Raw genomic sequence first — 23,857 nt, 5'->3', positions numbered from 1 at the left:
AGAATGGTTCTTCTTTACAAATGGGTCACCCATACGTTGGGTTTATTTTAAATGCAACTTCTCTTTTGATTGGGTTGGAAAGTTCCAGGCCATCTCGGTTCTAAGCTAGATGGGTCTAATGCTCCCAGTTGCAAATGTTCCCAAATTTAGAAAGATTAGGAGTCTGGAGGGTTTTGTTTGATCCATGTATAGAAATAGGTCAGCAGAAAACTTTGGCTCTGGATTGCACAGGTGGGCAGAACTTGGCTTGTGGGATCTGGTGGTGATGTGTGAGCTTGGCTTTGAGACCCCAGATTGACTTTGCAGGATTGGCAACTGAAGAAAAAAAACACACAGCATTTTACTTGTGAACTGAAAAAACGTTGATCTGGAATCACTGAGAGACTGTAAGCATGCACTTTATGAAGTTTTCTTTGTATGAAGTCACTTAGCACTGTACAACCACACTTTAATTGTCAATTCACATACTAACGCAGAAAGGGGACTTTAAATCAGAGGTACGCAAACTTGAAAACTGGGTCCACTCGGTGTCTTCATACAATAAAACCAAATATTATTTTATTTACTGTTTGCATTAGGGTAGATCCAAGAGATCCCAACCAAGATGAAAGCTAGGCACACTGCAAACATATAATAAGATGTTTCCTGCCTTGGAGCTTACATCCAATAGAGAAGACAGGCAAAGGGTCGGAGAAAGGAAGTATTACTATCTCCATTTAATAAACCATTAAATTTCTTTCACTTGTCAATTATATTTACTTAAGATATATTTCAGGAAGCTGCTGCTTTTATTTACACTATTTTAAATAAAAAGATTCCAGTAGCTAAAGCTGCCAATATAATAAATTTCAAGTTATAAAACATTCCCTTGCTTCCAGCTGTTGTTCATTTTCACATGTAGCAACACAAAATCCCAGAGCCACTTATTCTGTAATTGTTTTTAATGCAAAATACAGTTCTCATAGAAAATACCTGTTTGTTTGGTGTCAGAGGCTAATTCATTGAACCTGATGATATATTGTTGCAATACAATGGTGTTCACTACAACTTCGCTCCTCTTTGCTGCTTTCCAGATCCTTTTCATGGGCAGTAATACAGAATTTATTATAACTGCATATATAATTAACAAGGGATAATTGTCTTAATTCGTATACTGCTTCCAGAATATTTTTTCTGAAAAACATCATTGTTCCCTTTTTAATGTGCTACAGAATGTTGAGCCTGCATACCCTTATGAATCATGGATAACTCATTTGTATCTGAGATTCACTGAGAGTGACCCAAACCCTGCTCTTGTTAAATGAAGAGGAATAAATAGATATGTCGCTTCATCCTACTCACAAAGAGGAAAAAATATCTTTGTTGCCTCCGTTCTTGCTATCATTTGTAACATTTCCCTGGCTCCCCCAAAGACCACCTGGTTCTGTCCTCATTACATCAGTACATTAGTCCCTTCACCCACTCCCTTCTGAACATAGGGATTGGCACCCACACTGCAGGGCTCTTGTCATCAAGATTTGTTCTTTTCCCCTACTCCAGTGCTGCTGCGAATAGCAAAGAGGTGAAAAGTCTTCACTAATGAAATGCTTCAGAGGAATGAGCAGTTTGAGGGGCCCTCTACCACTTACTTTTTGCTTTTACCAGGTAAATACCAGCCTGCGATTGCTTTCCTGATCTCAGTGGATTCTAATTCTGAACCCCGTTGAAGAACAAACTATGCCAAACCCACCTATTTTCTGTCTTTGACAGGGTTACTGGCCTAATGGATAAGAGGGAAAGCAATAAACATGATATCTTGATTTTTAATAAGGCCTTTGCCACATTGCCATATGACAAACTAGGGAAATGTGGTCTAGTTTGTTATAAGGTGAGTGCACAACTGCTTGAAAGAACATTCTCCAAGAGTAGTTGTCATTGGTTTGCTGCCAGACTGGGAGAGTATATCCAGGGCGGCTCTAGGCACCAGCTAAGCAAGCATGTGCTTGGGGCAGCCCATTTGCAGGGGCGGCGGGGATCCAGTCTGGGAGCTGAGAACCAGCAGGGGGCCCTGGGAGCTGTAGTTCCTTGGTTAGCTCCCTGCCTATAGAGCCAGCCCTGGAGCAGGGAAAGAACTACATTTCCCAGCATTCCCTTGGCCACTACCAACAGGAAAGAGGGGGAGGGGTGAGGAAGCTGAGACCTCATGCTGCAGCCTGCTGTGAATGGAGAGCTGCACTGGGAAGGGCAGGGTTACCATATTTTAACATTCAAAATATAGGACACTCCACGGGGAGGGCGGGTAGCCCCACCCTGCCACCATCCACTCCCTCCGACTGCCCCCCACAGAAACCCCAACCCCCCCTGCTCCCTGTCCCCTGATCACCCCCTCCCGGGACCCCTGCTCCAACTGCCCCCCAGGACCTCACTCCCTATCTAAGCCTCCCTTCTCCTTGTCCCCTGATTGCCCCCTCCTGAGACCCCCCCAACTTCCCCCCAGGACCCCATCCCCTACCTGTCCCCTGACAAACCCCTGGGACTCCCATGCCTATCCAACCACTGCCTGTCCCCTGACTAACCCCCCGAACCTCTGCCCCATCCAACCCTCCCTGTCCCTTGACTGCCCCCCGGAATCCCCTACCCCAACCACCCAGCCCCCTTATCGTGCCACTCAGATCAGCGTGTCTGGCTTCGCGCAGCGCCAGACACGCTACTGCATACATGCTGCCATGTTCCCCTGCGGAGCCACAGCCTCCCCCCCCCCAGCACCTACCTTCCAGATTTGAACACTTCAAAATTCAGGAGTGCTCAAGCTCAGTTTGGGCAGCTGTTACTTCATTTCTCCCAAATCAAATATACTGATCCACTGTAACTTGCTGTAGAAAAAGTAGGATAAAATTGAGCAAGAAATGCTTCCCAGGGTTATTAGGACTGGAATTGCTATTTTCAACAGCCATTGCCTTTTTGTTTGTCTGTTTGTTTAAAAGGAAGACAGTGATATTGCATTGGGCAAATTCCCCATAGAAAGAAAGAGTGGAACAAAAGGATAATAAAGGCACCTCAACTTTTCCTCATTTATGGAGGACAGTCTTATAATATGCATCCAGATATCCTCCAATCACACAAGCTGAAAATTGTTCCACTTTACTGCAGTTCTGTAACCATATGGGAACCAGTCCTGTCTGTGTTCTGTGAACATCTAAAATTCCTGCTGAATGACCTGCCCTGGGAGCGAGTTACCAGTGACCCAGGGCTGCGGCGGAAGGAGGGTGCAGGTGGCGGGGGGGGGGGGAGAGCCCAGGGTGTGGGTGGCAGGGGGGTGCAGCTAGGAGCCCAGGGCTGGGACGGGGGGTAGCCAAAATTTTTTTTGCTTGGGGCGGCAAAAAACCTAGAGCCGGCCCTGAGTATATCTAATGGGAACCCACCAGGGTCAGTCTGGGTCCATTACTAGTCAATATTTTCATTAATGACTTGGATAATGAAATGGAGAATATGCTTTTAAAATTTGCGGGCAACAGCAAGCTGAAAGGGATTGCAAGCAATTAGGAGGACAGGATTAGAATTCAAAAGGATCTGGAGAATTGGTCTGAATTTAACAAGATGAAATTCAGTAAAGAAAAAAAAGGGGCAAAGTACTTCAGTTATGAAGGAAAAATCAAATGCACAACTACCAAATGTGGAATAAATGGCTAGGTGGTGGTAGTGCTGAAAAGTATCTGGGGATTATAGCAGATCACAAATTGAATGTGAGTCAACAGTGTGGTGCAGTTGTGAAAAAAGAAAATATTCTGGGGTGCATTAACAGGAGTGCTGTATGTAAGACACAGATTATAATTGTCCCACTGTCAGGGCCGGCTCTAACTTTTTTGCTGCCCCAGGCAAAAAAGAAGAGCGCCGCCCCACCCCCCCCCCCCCCCCCCCCCCGCCGCCACCGCGCCGCCCCCCGCCTCCCCAAGACCCTGCCTCCCCAAGCACCATGCCGCCTGAAGCCCCGCCCCCTCCAAGCACCACGCCGCCCGAAGCCCTGCCCCTGAGCACCGCCCGAAGCCCCTCACCCCTCTGAGTGCCGCGCTCCTGAATAAAAATAAAATAAAATAAAAATAAACAATCGAACACCACCCTGCCCCAAGGTGCCGCCCCAAGCACTTGTTTGGTTGGCTGGTGCCTGGAGCCGGCCCTGCCCACTGTACTTCAATAAGGCCTTGATTCAGCAAAGAACTTAGCCATGTGCTTTGCTGAGTTAGCACTTATATGCTTATTATAGTAGTGCTGCTGCTCAGCTGAAGTTAAGTTCTCAGCTCACCAAGGGTCACTACAGCAATACTTGGACTTTCGGGGTGCTAGTTGTCTCTAGTTTATCTTGTCCATTTAAATGCTAACACTCTTCTAGCAGCTTTTAAAAATACAGAGAATATCTTTATATAGCTACCCTCTTCTTTTTTTTTTAAGAATATCAGAGTTGGAAGGGACCTCAGGAGGTCATCTAGTCCAACCCCCTGCTCAAAGCAGGACCAATCCCCAGACAGATTTTTGCCCCAGATCCTTAAATGGCCCCCTCAAGGATTGAACTCTCAACCTTGGGTTTAGCTGGCTAATGCTCAAGCTACTGAGCTATCCCTCCCCCCCCGGCAAAAAATTGCTTTCCTTCAATTATTTATTGGATACATTTGGTCAGGGATGTTGACCAGCAGATGGGGATGAAGCTCCAAACCCATTCTGGTCTGGTCTGTAAACTCTACAGACTCTCTAACTTTCTGTAAACAGGGCCAGTCCTTCATTCCTTAAGGTAATTCAGTCTTTACTTAAGTAACATAAGGTTGAGGACACAAAATGAATAAAAACCGAGAAGTGAGCTAATGCTGACACTCATAACTCATGTCATTATGCTTTTAAAAGGCAGCACGAATTACATTATTGCTGTTATAATGCTACAAATGAAGGTGGATAAAAAGAAAAGTCAGGAGAGGGGGCGTGTTGTAGCAAGATGTTTTTTCAACTAGGCACAGGCTCCTAGGAGCTTTTGTAAGTTTCTAAGTGGGTCCTTGTTGGTGATATGACTCATGGGCAGCCCCACAGTCTGAACCTCTAAATGTTGTACATCATTGTCCCCCTTTCTCCCCCCCACACAATTCCTCTCCCCTTTCTGCACACAAAGGGGTTTTCTCTTTACCTTAAGGCATGTTGTCTTTGTGGGTTTGCCAAGTGTCTTGGCTCCAGCTGTTGCTATTGGCTGATCACCAATACGGGTGGTCAGGTGACATGGTCCTCTCCACTGTTGCTAGCTGCTCTATGAGGAGAGCAAGTGGATTTTCTTCTCTTCCTGTTGCTGGTCTTGCAAATCTCTCCTGTATAATGTTTGGGGTAAGAGCAGCCACTGGCTGGTAGGACTTAATAGCCTGTGCTGAGCTCTGATTTTTTGCCTGTCCCTCTGTGCATGTAATAAACCTCTATCTGTGACCACATCTGTTAATTTTCAACCATAAGACCTACCTTTAAAATCACACTCGCAGAAATAGACTAAGTGAATAGGCCTTGCAATGTGCCCTGAATATCATCAAACTCTGACGCTGATGGACCTAGTGGGGAACAGATTCTGGGGTCAACAGCCTTCCACTTTGCCTGCCCTGGCCCTAGCACCCAAAACCAAATCTAGGACTGGACAGCTCCAATATTTCAGCTGATATCAATTGATGACTGGAGAATGAAGAGAGGGGCCATCTTTCATTTACACCAGTAGTCCTATGTAGAACCCATTGTAATTATCTGGTCTCAAGATGGCAAAGATATAAAAAACAAAGTTTGTATTCTGAGGCTTCTTTTGTACATGAGCTCCAGACTGCCTGACCATGCTTAGGAAACCCCCAAAGTATACAGTATAAAAAGACTCTGGGCTGTATGTATTTTGAAGTCCCAGGCTGTCACTTGCTTAGAACAGCAGTGGGTCCCAGCATAAAAGCACCCAGGTGCTGCTACTAGGGCTAAGCAAGAATAGCATCCTATTCTAGGACTCCCCCCTCAAATGGAGGGGAAATGGACAACCTGGTCCTTCCCTTCAAAGAGCAATCTACATCAGGAATGAAGGACAGCAGATTGCACCATGCAAAATAAACATATAAGCAACATTTTGCACAGAAGAATGAATATCCTTCCTGAATCTTGGCCAAGAAGTTGTCTGTGTCTATACTTTCATTTTATGTATTGTTTTAAAATGAGAGAACTCAATTTGGCATTGTATACATGCCTTCAGAATGACAGGATGGTGAACTTGATTTATGAGCCAAGTGAAAATTCATCTCGTGATCTCATCCCAGTTTGTGCATGTTGCAAAATTGTCATGTGGTTCAGTGGCCAAGTTGGAAATCTCAGCCCAAAGAAGACCCCAGTCTAGCAAGGGTGCTGTAGGTTAGGATTGAGATACATAGCTCTACAAATCTATAGGGAAACTTCTACATTGGTCACAATATATGAATCAAGTAGATTTATTTCTGACTTTCATGAGCAATCCATGCACTTACAAACTTAAAAAGACAAAATAAAAGTGAGAAAATGGCAGTATTTTTTGTTCAGAAAGTAAGTCTTAGCTAGTTTATAAATGAGTAATATCCAAGCATCAGAATACAATCTTAACCACTCACTATAAGCACCAGTTTATCACTTGCTGATGATACAAAGTAGGGAGCTTCATCACCTATTATAGAGGAAGAACTAGATGACCTTGATGAGTGGAGTAATGGGTTAAAATATAATAGTACAAAGTGTGAAGTCATGCATTTAGGATCTAATAAGACTTTCTTCTACAAGCTAGGCACTCATCAACTGCAAGTGAAAGAGAAGGAGAGACCTGGGTGTGTTAGTTGATCACAGGATGACTATTAGCCACCAGTCTGATGTGGCTGCAGAATAGGTAAATGTGATCCTAGGATGTATCTGGCGAGGAATTTCCAGTGGAGAGAGAAGCATTAAGGCCATTGTACAAGGCAACGGTAAGATCTAATTTAGAAAAATGTATGCAATTCTGGTCACCCAAGTTCCAAAAAGATGAATTCAGACTAGAACATGTGTAGAGAAGGGCTACTAGGACAATCAGGGGAAGGAAAAATGAGAGGGGACTAATAGAGCTTGGCTTGTTTAGCCTTGCAAAATGAAGGCCAAGAAGGATATGATTGCACTCTATAAATACCTCAGTGGGTTAAGGGAGGGTGAAGAGCTGTTTAAGCTGAAGGACAGATTTGGCACAAAAACAGAGTATCAACTGGCCATGAAGAAATTTAGGCTAAAAATTAGAAGAAGGTTTTTAACTATCAGAGGAGTAGGGTTCTGGTACAGCCTCTCAGTAGCAATTGTGGGGGCAAACAACTTAAACATTTTTAAGAAAGGGCTTGACAAATTCATGAGTGAGATTGTGTGATGGGGTTGCTTGTGGTGGTGGTCGGCAGGACTCTGCAGCCCTGGGTGTCCTTTCTGATTCACATCTTGTTCGTAACATCTCATGCTTCTGGACTTAAGCCAATCATCTGCAGCGTTCAGAAAAGGATTCCTCTCCCTCCCACCTCCGAATATATTCTGAATAGATTTTGTTTCCTTCCTCTGAAGTATCACAGCTGGAGGTGGAACGCTGGTTGCACTGAGCTGGGCTGTTAGGTGGTGCTGAGAATTCTCTTTCTCAGGTGCTTGCCTGCGTATAACTGATGTACATGGCAGAGGGGCATTGCTGGCACATGATGGCATATATAACATTAGTGGATGTGCAGGTGAATGAGCCCTTGATGGTGTGGCTGATGCGGTTGGGTCCTCTGATGGACCAGGTACATTGGCCAAACCGGACAGTCCCTCCACAAAAGAATAAATGGACACAAATCGGACATCAGGAATGGTAACATACATAAGCCTGTAAGTGAACACTTCAATCTCCCTGGTCATTCTATTACAGATTTAAAAGTCACTATCATTGAACAAAAAAACTTCAGAAACAGACTTCAAAGAGAAACAGCAGAACTAAAATTCATTTGCAAATTCAACACCATTAATCTGGGCTTGAATAGGGACTGGGAGTGGCTGGCTCATTACAGAAGCAGCTTTTCCTCTCCTGGAATTGACACCTCCTCATCTATTATTGGGAGTGGACTACATCCACCCTGATTGAATTGGCCCTGTCAACACTGGTTCTCCACTTGCGAAGTAACTCCCTGCTCTCCATGTGTCAGTATATAATGCCTGCATCTGTAACTTTCACTCTGTGTCCGAAGAAGTGAGGTTTTTACTCACGAAAGCTTATGCCCAAATAAATCTGTTAGTCTTTAAGGTGCCACCAGACTCCTTGTTGTTTTTGTAGATACAGACTAACACGGCTACCCCCTGATACTTAATATTAACACGGTTGTCATTTGTACAGCTTTGCTTGCAAGCATGTCAGATGCTGTAGACTAACTCAACTTGTCGATTGCAGGGGATATTTAAGCATAGGGCAATTAACAGGAAAATATGTCCCCTTCCTACTGCTTGCCTTTTCTTTCTGAAAACTAGATGGTGTACGTTCTTATCTAGCCATTTCACCATTCATGTACTCTAATGTACGAGGCCATGAGTTATAGCAAACAAAAATAGGCTACCCTCTGGTGGCTGAACTAGGTGTATTTTCTTACAGCTTGTAGATCCTTCAAATTCCTATACAGATGCCTAATTTTACTCACATGAGTAAAGTTAATCATATGCACAAGTCTTTCCAAGATTAGAACCTAAACGTGGCTCTGTTGTGGTCTACCCATCAAAGTGAATGAATTGAAAATTCATTCTTACAGTGTCTCTTCCTTATGTTCTCCAGTGAGCCAGTGATTCTCTGATGTCAACTTTTCTGGAGGGAATAATTTACAATGAAGTCATCACAGAAAATATAAAAACATAAGCGCTTTAAGGAGAATGTTAATAAGTGGTAATAACAACTGGAAGAATCATCCTGAAACTCCTATATTTTGCAGCAATTAATATTGAAATAATGTAACCAAAATGTTAACTTGCCTAGTGCCTTTTGGATATATGTAATAATGCTGTATTTAATTTGACACTCACATGTATATGAATGGTGTCTAATGGTTGAATAGTTTTATTTTCCTTATAAGCAAAAGAGTCATAGAAAATGTCTCACTAGATTTCACAATCAGCTTCTTAATTTGGTCTCTTTAGATTTGATTAATAACACTATAAATATACTGCATACATCAATCTCCACACATCTCAGACCCAATCTATTAGGAAGCTTTATAATAGCTGTTATACAGCTACAGCTTTTATAATTTTTTCCCCTGTAATCTTTAAGAAAACCTTGGAAACAAAAAATAAAATTGGTTTGTCTTGACATACCCTGTGGTAGTGATCACACCTTTGCTATTTCCCACACTCTTAATAGTGATTTAAGCCTACTGCCACATTAAACAATGGTGTTAAAGGGTAAATGGTATTGTCATTGACTAACTTAAATAATGGTGTATTTACCATCTACCACAAGGGACTCCTCTGATTTCAAAGCATCATAACCTTTCAGTAAGTGCTGTTGTTTTGGGAAAAGGTTAGCTGATTCTTATCTTTATTGCCTTTTAATCATTTCTCTGAATAGAGGCCAGCAGACTTAATAGATATAAGGAGCAAGCAGCCACTGAGTCAAATAAAAATATATACATACATAGGTATGTAAAGGATGGACAGCAGTGTCTCATTTAAAATAAAAATAATTCATAGATGCTAATAATATAATCAGCCTTCAAGACCAGAAAGTATCTCAATTTACCTTTTTTTTTCTACAGAAACCTCTCAGACCCATTTAGAGTTTCATAATGCTGTGCGGTGAGTTGACAAACATGTTGAAGTTACAGCTGCGTGGATATCGAAATGTTTTTTAAACAAACTTTCATTTGATTTAAAAAAAACAAAAACCCATCCCTGTGAATTTGCTTTGGTGGTATTTTAAGCCCTTTTCTCTGCTTTTCATGAACATTCACACAAGGGGAATTTTTGTTAGCAAGGATAATCCCCAAAAGAGAAGGTGTCATAAATGGTTGTACGGGTGCATTTGCACAAATGTTCATAATGAAAATTTCTATGGCCATTTCAGCCTTGTCTTTGCTAGGAAAAAGGTGTATTCTGAACTCCAGGTTAGCTAACTTGAGTTAACCGATATGAGGTAAAATCCTAGTGAAGCTGAAAAAGTTTATAGTTTTCACATGAGCTGCCAGGTTGAGTTAAAGATTAGGAGAGAGAAGGTGGGTGAAGTAATAATTTCTATTGGACCAACTTTTGTTGCTGAGAGAGAGAGATTAGCTTTCAAGCTTACCCAGAGCTCTTGTGTGGACAAATCCCTCCACTGGATCCCAGTCTGCTTCTGTTGACTGGTACTAAGGCCTTAATTTTCAGGGCATCAGCAGATCAGAATCTAGTTCTATCCATCGATGACTGTATCTCCAGCCATGACTCCCCGAGATGGCTACACTTTCTCAGAGAAATGTTGCTAATGAAGCCTAGAAGAAGCACATGAGAGCTTAAGATGTTGGAGAATGCCACAAGGGTGTTAGGCCATGAAATAAACTTCCAGAGGAGATTAGACTAAGTAGAGTCTGAGCATTTTAGGGAATGTTCTAAGAAGTCTCCTCTCCATTAAAACTTTCCTATCACAACCAGAATGGTGTTAAAAACTATAATAGATCTAAAACCTAACAGAGCTTGCGGTAACCAGAGAAGAGAGGGGACCAGAAAACTCCATGAAGTCTACTAGAGAGATCCGCTATGTGGATCAATTTGCCTGGCAAGGGCTTAGATACTACAGTGAAGTACGCTATAGACAATGCTTTAAGATGGAAGGTGGGCAGGTACAAAAACCACATACAAACGAGTAGTCTGAACATTGTAAAATCTAAGTCATAACTGTACATATCAAGCATTCCAATAGGCATGATTACATCCTCTACCTGAGGGTCCCTAATACAAATAAACTGTACTAAGCATAACCAAACTATACCTCACAGCAACTTTTGGTTAGAGTGACATCAAATGCAGTGGGGGTACAACGGCTTTTGGCTTATAAAGCTTTCCAGTACTAAGGCTAAAGAATAGTCTTCATAGGAATAGTCCCATTGAAATCAGTGTGATTACTTGTATTAAAAAAACACAAGGGGCAAAATCCTGCTCATTTTCTTAAGGATTTATGTTTTCCTTAAAGTAATAAGTGAAAAATTCACTGTTCTATATCTCCAAGTAGCTACCAGGTATTTTTTTTTAACAAATCCTATTTTTAAAATTTATTTTGACATTATTTTAATTTCAGGGTATATAAGTTTAAGGACTAGCAGTAATGCAAGCTGAAGATCTTTCCTGATGTAAAATCCAACTAATTTACATATTTACAGTGTGATTTTCAAAAGCCTAAGTGTTGGCTAGGTTTGCCCTCACTGAAGTCAATCAGAATTTTAACATTTACTTTAATGAGAATGAAGTTAGCCTCATGTTGAGCACTTTTGAAATTCCCACCGCTTTACATAATTTTCCTCTCTTCCAAATGGATAATTTATTTTCTGTTAAAGAGAATACAAATGATTCCCTGTTTTATCTGACTATTTGTCATTTTTAGGTTTTGTCCTGTAAGTGCAAAATGTAGTAACAATCATTTGTACTCGGTAAACAGAAATTTAATCAGCTGTCAAAGTACATTCTATAGTCCAAAAAATGAAAAATGCATTTTGCAAGTGAAATGAACCTGTACTGTGTGTCATACAAATGGCTTATGTAGTTATAAATCAAACTTTTAAAAAATCATTATTTTTGTCAATTAGGACATCTTTATTCATATCTAATAAAGGAAAGAGAAACTATACATAGTAACAAGAATAAGAAAGCCACAATCAACCATGTGATGCAATTACACAATATTCAATTCAAAGCTGAATAAAATGAAGACCTTAAACAGCAGCAGATTGTAAAGTCTAAAATTAAAAAGCAGTGGTATTGTATATGGCAATGTGGGAATTGTGATAGAACAGATCAATAATTTCTCTCTTCCGGTATTGTTTCCAATACTGGCCTATATGCATAATTCCAGGGGTGGCTCTCCTCCCAATACATACATACATAATGTACTGGGTCGCTTGTGCAGCACTGTTTACCACAGTGGAGGACACTTTTTTTCCTGAGTCCAGCTGCTAATCAGTGTATACCCCGAGGCATGAGAACTGATGACAGTCATGTCATTTTTATCTTAGCTAATGTAATTGCAGATTCTGTTCTTACAGCAAGACTTTATGTAATGACAGTGAGGGGGCGCTCATATTTTGGTGATGAGTGTAGTATAAATGCTTAGATAGGTATAGCTAGAAAAAACTACTAATTCAAACTTTCCTTAATCATTTCTAGGGTAGCAGCTTCTGAACACAGCCAGCTGCAAAATGTAACCAGTGGTCAGACTAGCAAGGAAAGAAAAATGGTAGGGCTCTCTTGAAGTTTCCACCAAACCCCAAGAATAGGTATATGTTTCTGATGGAATTAAAATCTCTGTGCCTCGGCAGTTTCAATCTGGCCAGCACTAGAAACAGAATTGAGAGAAATGCAGTTCTGTTCTTGAGACAAATCATTGAAATATTTAGGGCCAAATCTTTAGCTGGTGTGAATCAACATCGCTCTAATGGACTTCAGTCTAGCTACACTAATTTACACCAGCTGAGGATCTGACCTTTATGTTGTGTAAAGAAGTGCGTATTTTGAAAGTCTGTTATGTAGGTGAAACTTTAGGTTCAGTTAGCTATGCCTGTTCTAGGTTCCTGTGTTGCCTTTATAGTTACAAAAATAAAACCTGCAGTGCATTGTCCAACCATAATAGTTATGAACAGGGCACAAACACCGTTGTATCCTTTTTTAATATTAGAACGTGGATCTGTGCACATTTTCAAAAATATACATCTCTTCTCCTTTTGTTTTTTCCCAGAATATCTTTTATTCAGGTTACTGTATTCCATAAAATAGCTTTTTACTGCCCTTGCATATTTAAATGTTTTGAAATTGATTTGTTTTTCAGCTCTTACTTTTTAAACTTGCTTTGGTTTTTTTATACCCTGACCCCAGCGGCTCTTTCATTTTCTCTATTTTACCCAAGTGTTCAGAAGTTTTGCATTTACTAATATTCTGAACATGTTTTTTGGATTGTATGCCAAAAAGTGATAGGGATGTAAAAACTTTTCTGGGATGAAGAAAGGCTTAATGAGGCTGTGTTCCATCTTTACTACTTTCTCTGTGTCATCTAATTGTTTCCTAATGACCCTAGTATTGTGTAAAGATCAAAAGAGACAACAAAAATACTATAAAGAAACCAGAGGCACAGCAAGGTCCTAAATACTCATGTTTACTAAATATGCACAAACATGCAAGGTCAGGCAGAAGCATACATACATAGTGCTGCTTTAACTAGTTTCTGGTAGCTTTGAAAAGGTAGAGCACAGTAAACTCCACTAGAAAGCTCATAAACTTATTTAAAGGGATACTGCTCTATTTCTATACACTACCTACTGACTACCCCAGGAGCCCTGGTTGGCATGACATTTCACACACTCATGATTCCCTGCCTGAGGAAGTTTCCAAATTCCTGGTGTCTGTTGGAATACTGCAACTTTTTTGCTGTCTTCGATGCCTATTAATTTCAGTGGGTTTTTGATAAGGCCTGTAGGGCCAGATTCAGACACTCTGGCCAAGATTTTTGAAAGGGGCTATAGATTTTCACTGCCTCACTTGTAGTTACCTAACTGGAATCATTTTAAAGGGGCCTGATTTTCAGAGGGCCAACATTTCTGAAAACTGTGTTACACTAAAATGTCAGTTTGGGAACTGAAAAAAATTAGAGCACCTCTCAACACTAATCATTTCTGAAAAATCTTGGCATCTTTCTGTTTTAATAGTAATTGACTCCGTGGAGGAATGTTGTGTTGAAAAGGTGTCTCAGGCCCATAAGATATTTATGAAACCCTTGTTTACTATTACAACGTTAAACAGTTAACTTGACATAAACCCCTGGGCCACACTTATCACCACTAGAAACCTTTTAAACCTATTGTTAAAGATACAGTAAAAAGGGGGAAAAAATGGCTAAAGAATTTGAAAGTAAAGTATTGAGGCTTTCATTGAAATAACATTATTCAGTTTCCCTTCAGCTGTAGAGAGCTTTTTATGGGAAACAGTCTCTTTGACAGTCTTTTAGGTGGTATTAAAAGAGGTAATTACCATCCTTTTTTTGGGGGGAAGAGAAAAAGTTAACTGACATGGTCTGGCACTGTTGTTGATGAAGTCTGATCCCATTTTCCTGAAAGCGAAACAAGACAAACACATGCAAAAGGAAACAGAAAAGGACAGCAAAGATAGGAAATGCAGCTTCTGTCTCTGGTGCAAACTCTTACTTGCACTGTTGGTGTTAGAGAAATGTGGGCACAGCATGTCTTGTTAGCCGTACTGAGAACTGTAAAACTTATACTGGCATCAGGCTGCTTAGAGCATTGCTTTTAGCCACCTCATTGGTCAGGAGTTTACAACAGTGTTGCAAAAGATGCAGTCTTGATTGGCTAACCCAGGCTATTAAAGAGAAGGCAAAAAGAGAGATGGGAAAGAAAAGAACCAAGATACACAAAGCAGGGACCCAAGCCTCACGTTCTAAGCAGTGGTCAAGATTTAGCTGTTGGTGGTGATGACCATGTCTCTCTGGCCTAATCTGGTCTGGATATTGTCACATTCTGGGGTAATCCAGACATGTGAGCTGTTGTTCCTGAGTCCCTCAAAATGCTCTGCTACTGTAGCTCTCTTGTCTGGACACTTCCAGCCAGCATACAAGCATTCATTACCTTTTAAGTAGCTCTGCCTCAACAATTCTGATTCCAGCAGCCTGCTTGTTACACCTGGCAAGATGAGCCCAATGCCCCCATCCCAAATGTTACAAAACCATGTACACTGCAATGTAGCCCTCTCCTAGAGCATTCAGAGAGAGATTAAGGTTCGTTTGTTGCTTTAAAGATTCAATACTCAGCCGCTTGTCACATTAATTGGCGTTAACATTCACTTTAAATCAAGCACAGCACTAGGTTGCTTTAGATTAAAACAAGTTCCTTAACAAAAGGAGATGGGATTTTAAGTGAATTGAAGTATAAAAGAGTTAGAAATGATTACATGCAAATAAAATTGAAAATGTTTCCTAGAGACTAAGACTTAACAAAGCAAGCTATAGCCTTTGTTCAAGCTAATTTCCTTACCAGTCTACCTGCCAGCTAGATGGCTGACCACCTCTCTGGTCAGGATCTCCCACAAAGACCGAAGTGCTCAGTTCTTTTGTTGCCTCAAGTGAAATGTAACTTGTGGTTCTCTGCCCCTTTCTTTTATAGTCTGGTGAACCTTTCACATGTATTCGTCTTAAGGTTACTCCCCAAAATAAAGTTTGTGGAAGCTGTGAGGAAGGTGACATGGAGTCTGGTGGTGCAGGGAGTTCCATGCAGGTTTCTTCCCTGCTGGTGTTCGCTAAAATGCAAATTATTTGTTTCTGCAATCTCCTCCCCCTGTGGTGATGCTGAGTGGTTGTCTCTTCCCCTTGTTGGCTTGATGGTCCTGTTTACCTTCTATTAAAATTGCATTCCCATTGTCTCATTGTACACTGGAAATATCTTTTCAGGTGACAGAACCACATTCCCTTGTTTAGGGTGGAGTACCTTCAGCCCTGTCTGGCAGATACACTTTGATAACCTAATTTCCAATATAGCTGTAATCTTGAATTTGAGCTTCATACATACACCACCCAATAATATTAATGATCAATACATTGCTAACTATATCTAGAAGGTGTCATTAGTAAGTTGGGATACACTGAACTGGTCAGGCCAGCTGAAACTTACTCACCGACATCAGTGAGCCCCTTGCCCTCTTGCATTGGGATACTGCTAGAGTCATATCTATTGATCAGGACAATGAAGGCCCAATGGTATAATAGTGGATCCTGGGGTTCCAGGAGACAGCAGGGTTGCCAGTGGAAACCAGACACCAGGAAACCTTTCCTCAGGCAGATCATAATGGTGAAGCTCACTCTTTTCAGTCCACTTGTTCCCATGGACAATGTCCAAGAAAGGTGTGGCAGTCTCAAGCCATTTGCATTCACCAGTCTAAACCCATTTTGGTAATTTCAAATGTAAACATTTAATTCCACTTCTAGAATCTTTTAGCTCACTGTTGTAACAACCCGTGACTTTACCAGTAGCCTCGAGGACCCCTTATCCCACTGCTTTTAGCCTAAACAATTCTGTTTATACCAGATTTATCTCCAATTTTTGCTGAATTTCATAAACAATCTTATGTAGCAGGCTGAGGTGGACTCTTGTTGCCTTGGTCAACTTACAGTACAGGCCTTTGAACAATAGCAATCCCATTGTACCTCAGTGAGATGAGAGTACGATACAGTTTGATATGAGGAATAGACTCTGGCCCTTATCGATTTATGTTTTCTGTTCTTGCATGTGCATTAGTCCAGGCCATATATAGTGAAGTAGATGGAAAGCCCCTTAACACGCAGTGCTTCCAGTCTACATGTAAAATCAAGGGACCCCCACGTTTGTGCTCAATCCACACACACTGCTACCACAAAACTGTGTAGGTATCTTTTATTTCAGTTTCCATTGCCTCTATATAAACTCTCTCAACCATTTTTCCAGATCACATAGAAGCCCTTCAGGTTTATTTCATGACTCATACAGAAGCATTAACCTCCTGACCGGGTCATTAGTGAAAGAAGCAGTTGTTTTTAATTTGCATTTTAAAATATTTTGTTCATAATAATTCATCAAGTATTTTGATGTGTATACAACTTAGTTATACTAATATATAATGGTACAGCACTTGTGGTACATCAGTCATACCCATTAAATGTAGGGCCTGATCCTGTTTAAATTGAAGCCAGTCAATGTGTTACCATAGATAGAGTACAGTGGCACCAGGATCAACTTCATTGTGGGAACCTTTCAGAAACATCTCCAGACAGGAGATTTGAAGAAGGCAATCTCTTTTAAAACAATCCTTAGACATTCGTTCCTCCTATGCCACTTACACATTGGGCAGTACAGGTCCTCCATTGATCACAGTCCCTTGATAGTTGTGATACTTTTCCCCAGGTGATGCCACTATATACATATCCTCTGCCACTGTCTTCCACCAATTCTTTTTGGCCTTCCTTGCTTTCTCTTTCATCCCTGGCATCCCAATGCAATGCTTGCTTAGTGTCTCTCTCATCTTCCATACAGTGTACATGTCCCAGCCACCTGAACATTCTTTCTTTGATATTTTCTAATATGTCCTGCTCTGCCAGCTTGTACTCTCACATTTATTATTTTGACTTTCAATGGACTGTGTAGTATCTTCCTCATCCATCTGTGATGGGCAGCCTCCAGTCTCTTTTTGTTAGTTACTGTCGGTGGCCAAGTCTCTACTCTGTACAGTAGCATGCTCAATACAATAACAAATGATTTTAAAACACTGGTGACATTCAAAACTGTAAATTAATAATTTAACAGGCCAATATTTTCGGATCAGTAATTTGTTTGCCCAGGAAAGCTTGGCCAGGGTGTAAAATGACTTGTTTTAATTGTAAGCCATGTGTCTGCCTCTATCATACTACTGAGTTCACTGATGCACAAAGTGAAGTAGCTTCACCAAGGACTCACAGAGTGAATCGACCGTGGTTCAGATAGTTTTACAAGATGCTATGGCTGGCTTCCATTATTTTGTTCTGTAACTGTTACATCCTGTGGCCTCCATGCTGTTCTCATTACCAGGAGATTTCTGCCTCTACTGAGAGTCCATCAGTGCTCTTAAGAAGACATGTTTCTGAAATGCATAAAAGTCACCATAGTAATTGTTTTAATTTATAAGTTTCCACTATGAGCCTTTTTGAAAGGATCTAATTTTAGATGGGTGTATATAGCTAAATACTACTAAAATAGGATTCAGCTGCCAATAATTGTGTATTTTTATGCAAAATGTATACAATTTAGTGAGGGGAGGTAGGACAGACTGCTTCAATTTCTAAGCAGCATACATTCCACATATGATCCATGTTTATTTTTACTTTATCTACAATGTTTCCTTTAGACTTAACACCTCTCACCTTGAGCTGTTCGGTTTTTTAGATCAAGGTTTTTATTTATTAGTAGGAAAGTCCACATATTCATTACAATGGGTCTTACACCTGCTGTTACTGGAGGCAGAAACAGACCTGTCAATTAAGGCAGGTTGTTAATGTTCACACCTTTGAACACCCAGCCAGATTAATTTGCCTCTCCCACTTGCAAGAAGGCTTTAGCAAACCTTCTGCTTGGAGCAATGAGAAAACAAAACCACTGAAAAGGAGTATGTTTCATTCTCAATGTTGAGTTTATTGGTGGTATGAGGCTGTTGTTTAACCTCAGGGGCTCTACAAAAAGCTTGCTGGAAGCCCTCTTCTGATACTGTGGTGGCTGCCTTGCTTCTCAACTCTACAGCAATGGGGAGAAATCCCTCCTGAGACCTAAATCTTGTTCTGAATGCCCTGACTAAGCATCCTTCATCTAAACTTACGTGAAAATGCCCTTTCCTCTAGTGGGGGAGTCTGCAGATGCAACCCATGAAGCACAAAGTTTATAGTTCTGAGGAACACTTAAACTGTCACATTTTCCTTAATTTTCTTCATAGGCACTGTGTGCACGTGCAACATATGTCTTCCAGTATCTGAGGTGAAATTTGATAATTCTATACATTTATTTAGTTGTCTGTTATCTAACTTGAAGTTGTCTTCCAAAGCAACCTTTGGTGTTATTTCTAGACAGCTTTCTTCAGTTTACGTGGAACATTGGAGTACTCAGTTGCTGTGTTATATTTGACATAAACTAGTATTAGTTGCAAGGCTTTTGTTAGCTGAAAAATACATGTCTGACAAAACACTTCAGAGCGAATGACTGACAGATGTTTTATCATAGTAAAAAGTAGGTGAAAATGCAAAAACAAAAATAAGGTACAAAACTTATCTGGCATATTACATCTCTTCAGTGATACTTTTCAGCACAGCTAATCCATTTAAATTCTTTTCATTATATTTGTATTTCAATATCTTTTCCCAGATGTCTCCAATATTTGATTTTCATTGCTCCTAATTGTATCCTTGAATCAGAGAGGTGCAGAGCGCCACCAATCGGAATTGAGGGTGTTTACCCCTTCTTAGGAAGAGCTAAGCATCTCATAGGACTGGGCTCTATTTTTATACATCTTCTAAATCTGGCTTCTCCACAAATTTACTTTTGATCTTAGTGTTCTAAGTAATGTATTTCTCATCCCCCGTCTCCCAAACTTTGTTTTGTGTGTATTTAGGTCTCATGAAGATTGGGAGTCTAACAGCTCTTATTTGCTATAAGACAAGTATGGACTTGTATTGGTCTGTATCAGCCTAGTGGTTTCACTTCTGAGAAGGCCACTGCTTGTCCGTTATTTCACTAATAAAATAAAGTAACTTTTTGACTCTAATCTTAATTTCAGCCACTATAATAGAATAGTATACACTAGTGATTTCAGCTAATGCCCATCTATAGCAAAGCATAGTCCCCGTTAGAGATCTGTAGGTCTCTAATGTGGAAGTGGTTTATAGGTGGTCAAAATCTCTATTTGGAATATAAAGCATGTCACTTTCATAATGCAGCCAAGTTAATTCTTCTTTTAGTTGATATATATTTTTTTTAGATCCATCCTTATGGGAAGTTTTATCCCCATATTCTATTCATGAAGGCTGTCTAAATTGATTCAGAACTTTCATCTGATTGTTTTCTTTTTTACTACACTTTAGCATGCACTTAATTCAGGTGGATTCCGTACAGCGTTGGATGGAGGACTTGAAGTTGATGACGGATTGTGAATGTATGTGTATTCTTCAGTCCAAACCAATCAGCACAGAGGAAGATGCACAGAGTGAACTTATCCTTTCATCACAACATAGTGCATATGATAACTTGCAGTTATTGTTAAAAAGAGCTTGGATCATAAGCACGGAGTTGACCAGGATTGCTCAAAAACTAGAGAAGAACAGATGGCAGAGAGTTCACAGCATGACAGTAAGAGTCAATTGTCACGTACATTCAATGATAAACGAATATAATACCGTCACTAGAAATTCCTCAGAAGAAATGCACCAGGTAGGATTATTTCTTCAATATTGATTTGTTTGTCAATTGGAATTTATAAACTATGTTTAGAATTCGGGAGCTGATAGATCTGGCGAGGGCAATCTTTGTATTTTTTTTGTTTTTTGTTACAATAATGGCAAATCATCTGAACAGTGAGAGACTCCATATCTCAGAACCATCCAGTCCCCCTGTGGGTGTGTAAACAAACATGTTTTATGTTTGGATCAGTGTTTTTATGGGCCTGATTCTGCCACCTTTATTTATGTTGAGTAGTTCGCTCCATGTGGACTACTGGAATTGAGTCTTATTTTCAGTTAAGATGTAGAAAATGTTCTTATGGGACTGGGACTGGCTTAGCTTCAGTTTTTATCTCTATTACAATTAACCACAGATGCCAATACAAAGGGAAATTTAAAAAATTGGTGTTCACAAAATATCTTCTTGATTATTTCTAATTACTGTAATCAAGTGTTTTTCTCTTATTGAAAGAAGATATATCTTGGATACATTATTTCAAACACATTTTTGCCTCTTTTTCCCTCCCCCGCAGTTTGAAAAACTTTTAATTGAAAAATGTTCAGAATTTACAACAGTCACGGAAAGGTAAGTTAAATTTCCTGAACTGGATAGTCAGTTTTGCTTCCCAATTATTGGTTACAAGCTGTGGCAATTTTAATGAGGGAGGCAAATCCAACTAATACTCTTTGAACGTTTGTTTGAGCATGTGCAGCTTTCATTAAAATGCCCTCTGATTATTGGGCCATCAGTGCCTTAAGTTAGGTACTTAGTTATATCCATATTTAGACCCTGATCTTTCATTAGGATCTGTTGTTGAACAGGGAACTTGGCATAGCACAAGGATCAATGCTAGTGTATTGTGATACTTTACATCCTCAGAGCTTTAGGCACTGAGGGTGAAAAACTTGCTCTATTGAAATCAATAACAAAACTATCATTAACTTCAGTGGGACCAGGATTTCAAGCTAAGTTTGAAATCTGCAGTCCTGGTTCATGTTTGAAAACAATGATACCACATGTTCATGTACTGCTGCAAGTTTTTTGTTAGTCTGTTCCCTAAGCACAGATATGCATTCACTTGCATTAGTTAGATTAGAGTCACTGATATAAGCACTATACAACATTGTTAAAGTGAGAGTTGTGAAAGAATTCTTCTCATGCTGATGCCCTGATTCTAACAGAACTTCCCTTGTTTGCACAGTCGTGCCAATCAATACTCTCATTTGATTTACTTTAAACACTGAGCCTGTCACTCATCTTGGGGCATCTTTAGGAAAAAAAACATAATGTATAATTACAGAAAATAGAAAATGTGTTTCTTGAACGTTGTTGTTCTTCATGTGTGTCCTAGAGCACACTCTGATGGGGCAGACAAACCCCACACTGCAGAACAAGGGATTAAGGAACAGCTTAGGGGCCCAGGCAGCCCTGCCCAGACATATCTGCAGGGCCTGTACAAGCTGGAGGCAGGGCTTTAAAAAGGGGAGCAGAGCAGCTCGGAGTCAGGCAGTGGAAGGGAGCAGACGGCTGATCTGAGTGGAAAGGACTTCCCAAGGAGCTCACTACCTGGGATCTGACAACACAGATCTGTGCAAACGCACAAAGGAGAAGCAGGGGACAGAGTGTGTGGGTCAGAGACTTGATTGGAGTGATTTACTCTGGGAAGTTGAAGGAGGCCAAAGTAGGAAGTGGTTGGGGAGGCAGCGACTTGGCTCCCCGAGGTGTTGGGTGTAGCTGCCCCTGGGCTCCCTTACTCACTCCGAAAGAACAATACAACAAGAGCCTTCACCTCCAGCGAGAGGGAAGCTGGAAAAGACACTGACTGTTGAAAGGCCCAGCCCCGAATACTCCCATACTAAAGGGAAGGACTGGAAAGCATTGGGGTGGGGGCGCTGAAGGACAGGACTGTGCTTCAACGGGGAAATGTAGTGTCAACCATCACCTGACCACTAGGCCACACTGTCAGTTCATCTTCTACAGACCCATTGACTTCAGTCAGAGCTGTAAATGTTGAGCACTTCTAAATATCAGGCCATTTGTGCATCTGCTTCGATTTATATGGGCTGTGAGTGGTGGATGGGAAGTGGTGAGGTTAAAAGAACTGTTGAAGGGAGTGGAAATGGGTATGTTGAATGACCGAACTGTTTATTGCTTTGCTTTTTCTGGGTTTTGTTGGTTGCATATATGATCTACCAATCTTAATTAAAGTGAATGAGTTTTTTGTGGGGGAATATTATATAACCCCCCTGGCCTGTCTGCCGGCTGCTTCCAGACCTGCACCCCCTCCTGCACCCCAGCTCCTTGCCCCAGGTTGGAACCCCCTCCCACACCCTAACTCCCTCCAAGACCCTGCATCCCAATGCCCTGCCCCAGCCCCCTCCTAGACCTCAAACCACTCATTTCCTGCCCCATCCCAGAGCCCACACCCCCTTCCGCACCCTAATCCCAAGCTCCCTCCTGCACCTCAAATACCCCTCATATCCAGCCCCATCCCAGAGCCCACACCCCCAACTGGAGCCCACACCCCATTCTGCACCCCAATCCCCTAACCCAGCCCTGAGCCACCTCCTGCACCTCAAACCCCTCATTTCTGGCCCCACCCCGGAGCCTGCACCCCCAGCCAGAGCCCTCACCACCTCCCGCACTCAACCACCTGTCCCGGCCCAGTGAAAGTGAGTGAGGGTGTGGAAAGCAAGTGACAGAGGGAGGGGGGGATGGCGTGAGCAGGGGGCAGGGCCTCGGGGAAGGGCAGGGCGAGGGTGTTTGGTTTTGTGCAATTAGAAAGTTGTCAACCCTATTCCCATCAGATTTAATAAAATAAGCAGAGTTGGGCCTTGTCAGTAATACTCAGATAAAAGATATCCAAAGACAGCTAAGTGCTCTAAGAAGTTGTGCACGTGATCTGTAGATCTCACTCTGGTCTTTGTCTGTATGAAAATAATGCACCTTCACAGTGCTAGGAGGAACTGTACAAATGGAGGTGCAATCTTTTAGATTTGATACAAAACTGAGGCCGTGACTATTTGTGGCTGTTCTAATATCTAATGACATATTAGACAAGAGTAAGGATGTTAACCCGGGTAATCCTGCCCCAAATTTTTGGATAATATTTCTTATCGTTAGCATAGAGAACATCGTTATTGTTTAACAATGATTTGGCTACCTAAATTCTCCTTGTATGTGTAAAAGTTATTCTCCATCTTCCCTCATCAAAACTGTAGACAAGTGTTGTTGGACACAAAATGGCTGTTGCATTCAGTCCTTGAGGTTGCTGTATTTCCGTAGTGATAAGTGCTCTGTGTGTATAGAGGGCTAGTTTCTGCTCTCAGATACACCATTTTAAACCCAGACTAACTCCATTGACACCGACAACTTGACTCATACTTATTAGGGCCTAGATCCTGCTCCCATTTAAAATATGGGAAATTAAACTTATTGTGAAAAAATTTGACTCTGCAAATAGAGGATGTACGTACCTACAACTGAAATGCAGACACCTCAGGGTGGATCGCAGCAGCCATTTGATGCACAGCAACAATAAGGTTTAGTCAACAGTGGGAGGCGTTACTCTGGATATATCCCAGTGTACTTGAAAGCAGAATTTGTCAGACAGTCTATGAAATGCATTGTGAACCTGTAAGATATTAATTTATAATATTATCATTTGC

General features: G+C 41.1%; 1 protein-coding gene across 1 annotated transcript in view; it reads left to right on the top strand.

Annotated features, from left to right (window-relative positions):
• The window catches only part of INSC (INSC spindle orientation adaptor protein), a 226,189-nt gene that overhangs the window by 95,788 nt on the left and 106,544 nt on the right, over positions 1 to 23,857 (top strand). Inside the window, exons 3-4 of the mRNA XM_034770348.1 lie at positions 19,835 to 20,180; positions 20,722 to 20,774. Coding sequence (XP_034626239.1) covers positions 19,835 to 20,180; positions 20,722 to 20,774 — 399 coding nt within the window. The remainder of the gene's footprint in view (positions 1 to 19,834; positions 20,181 to 20,721; positions 20,775 to 23,857) is intronic.

Source organism: Trachemys scripta, chromosome 4 (assembly GCF_013100865.1).
Source record: "Trachemys scripta elegans isolate TJP31775 chromosome 4, CAS_Tse_1.0, whole genome shotgun sequence".
NCBI lineage: Eukaryota > Metazoa > Chordata > Testudines > Emydidae > Trachemys > Trachemys scripta.
The sequence above is the reverse complement of the archived record's forward strand: the minus strand, read 5'-3'. Positions and strand labels throughout refer to the sequence as shown.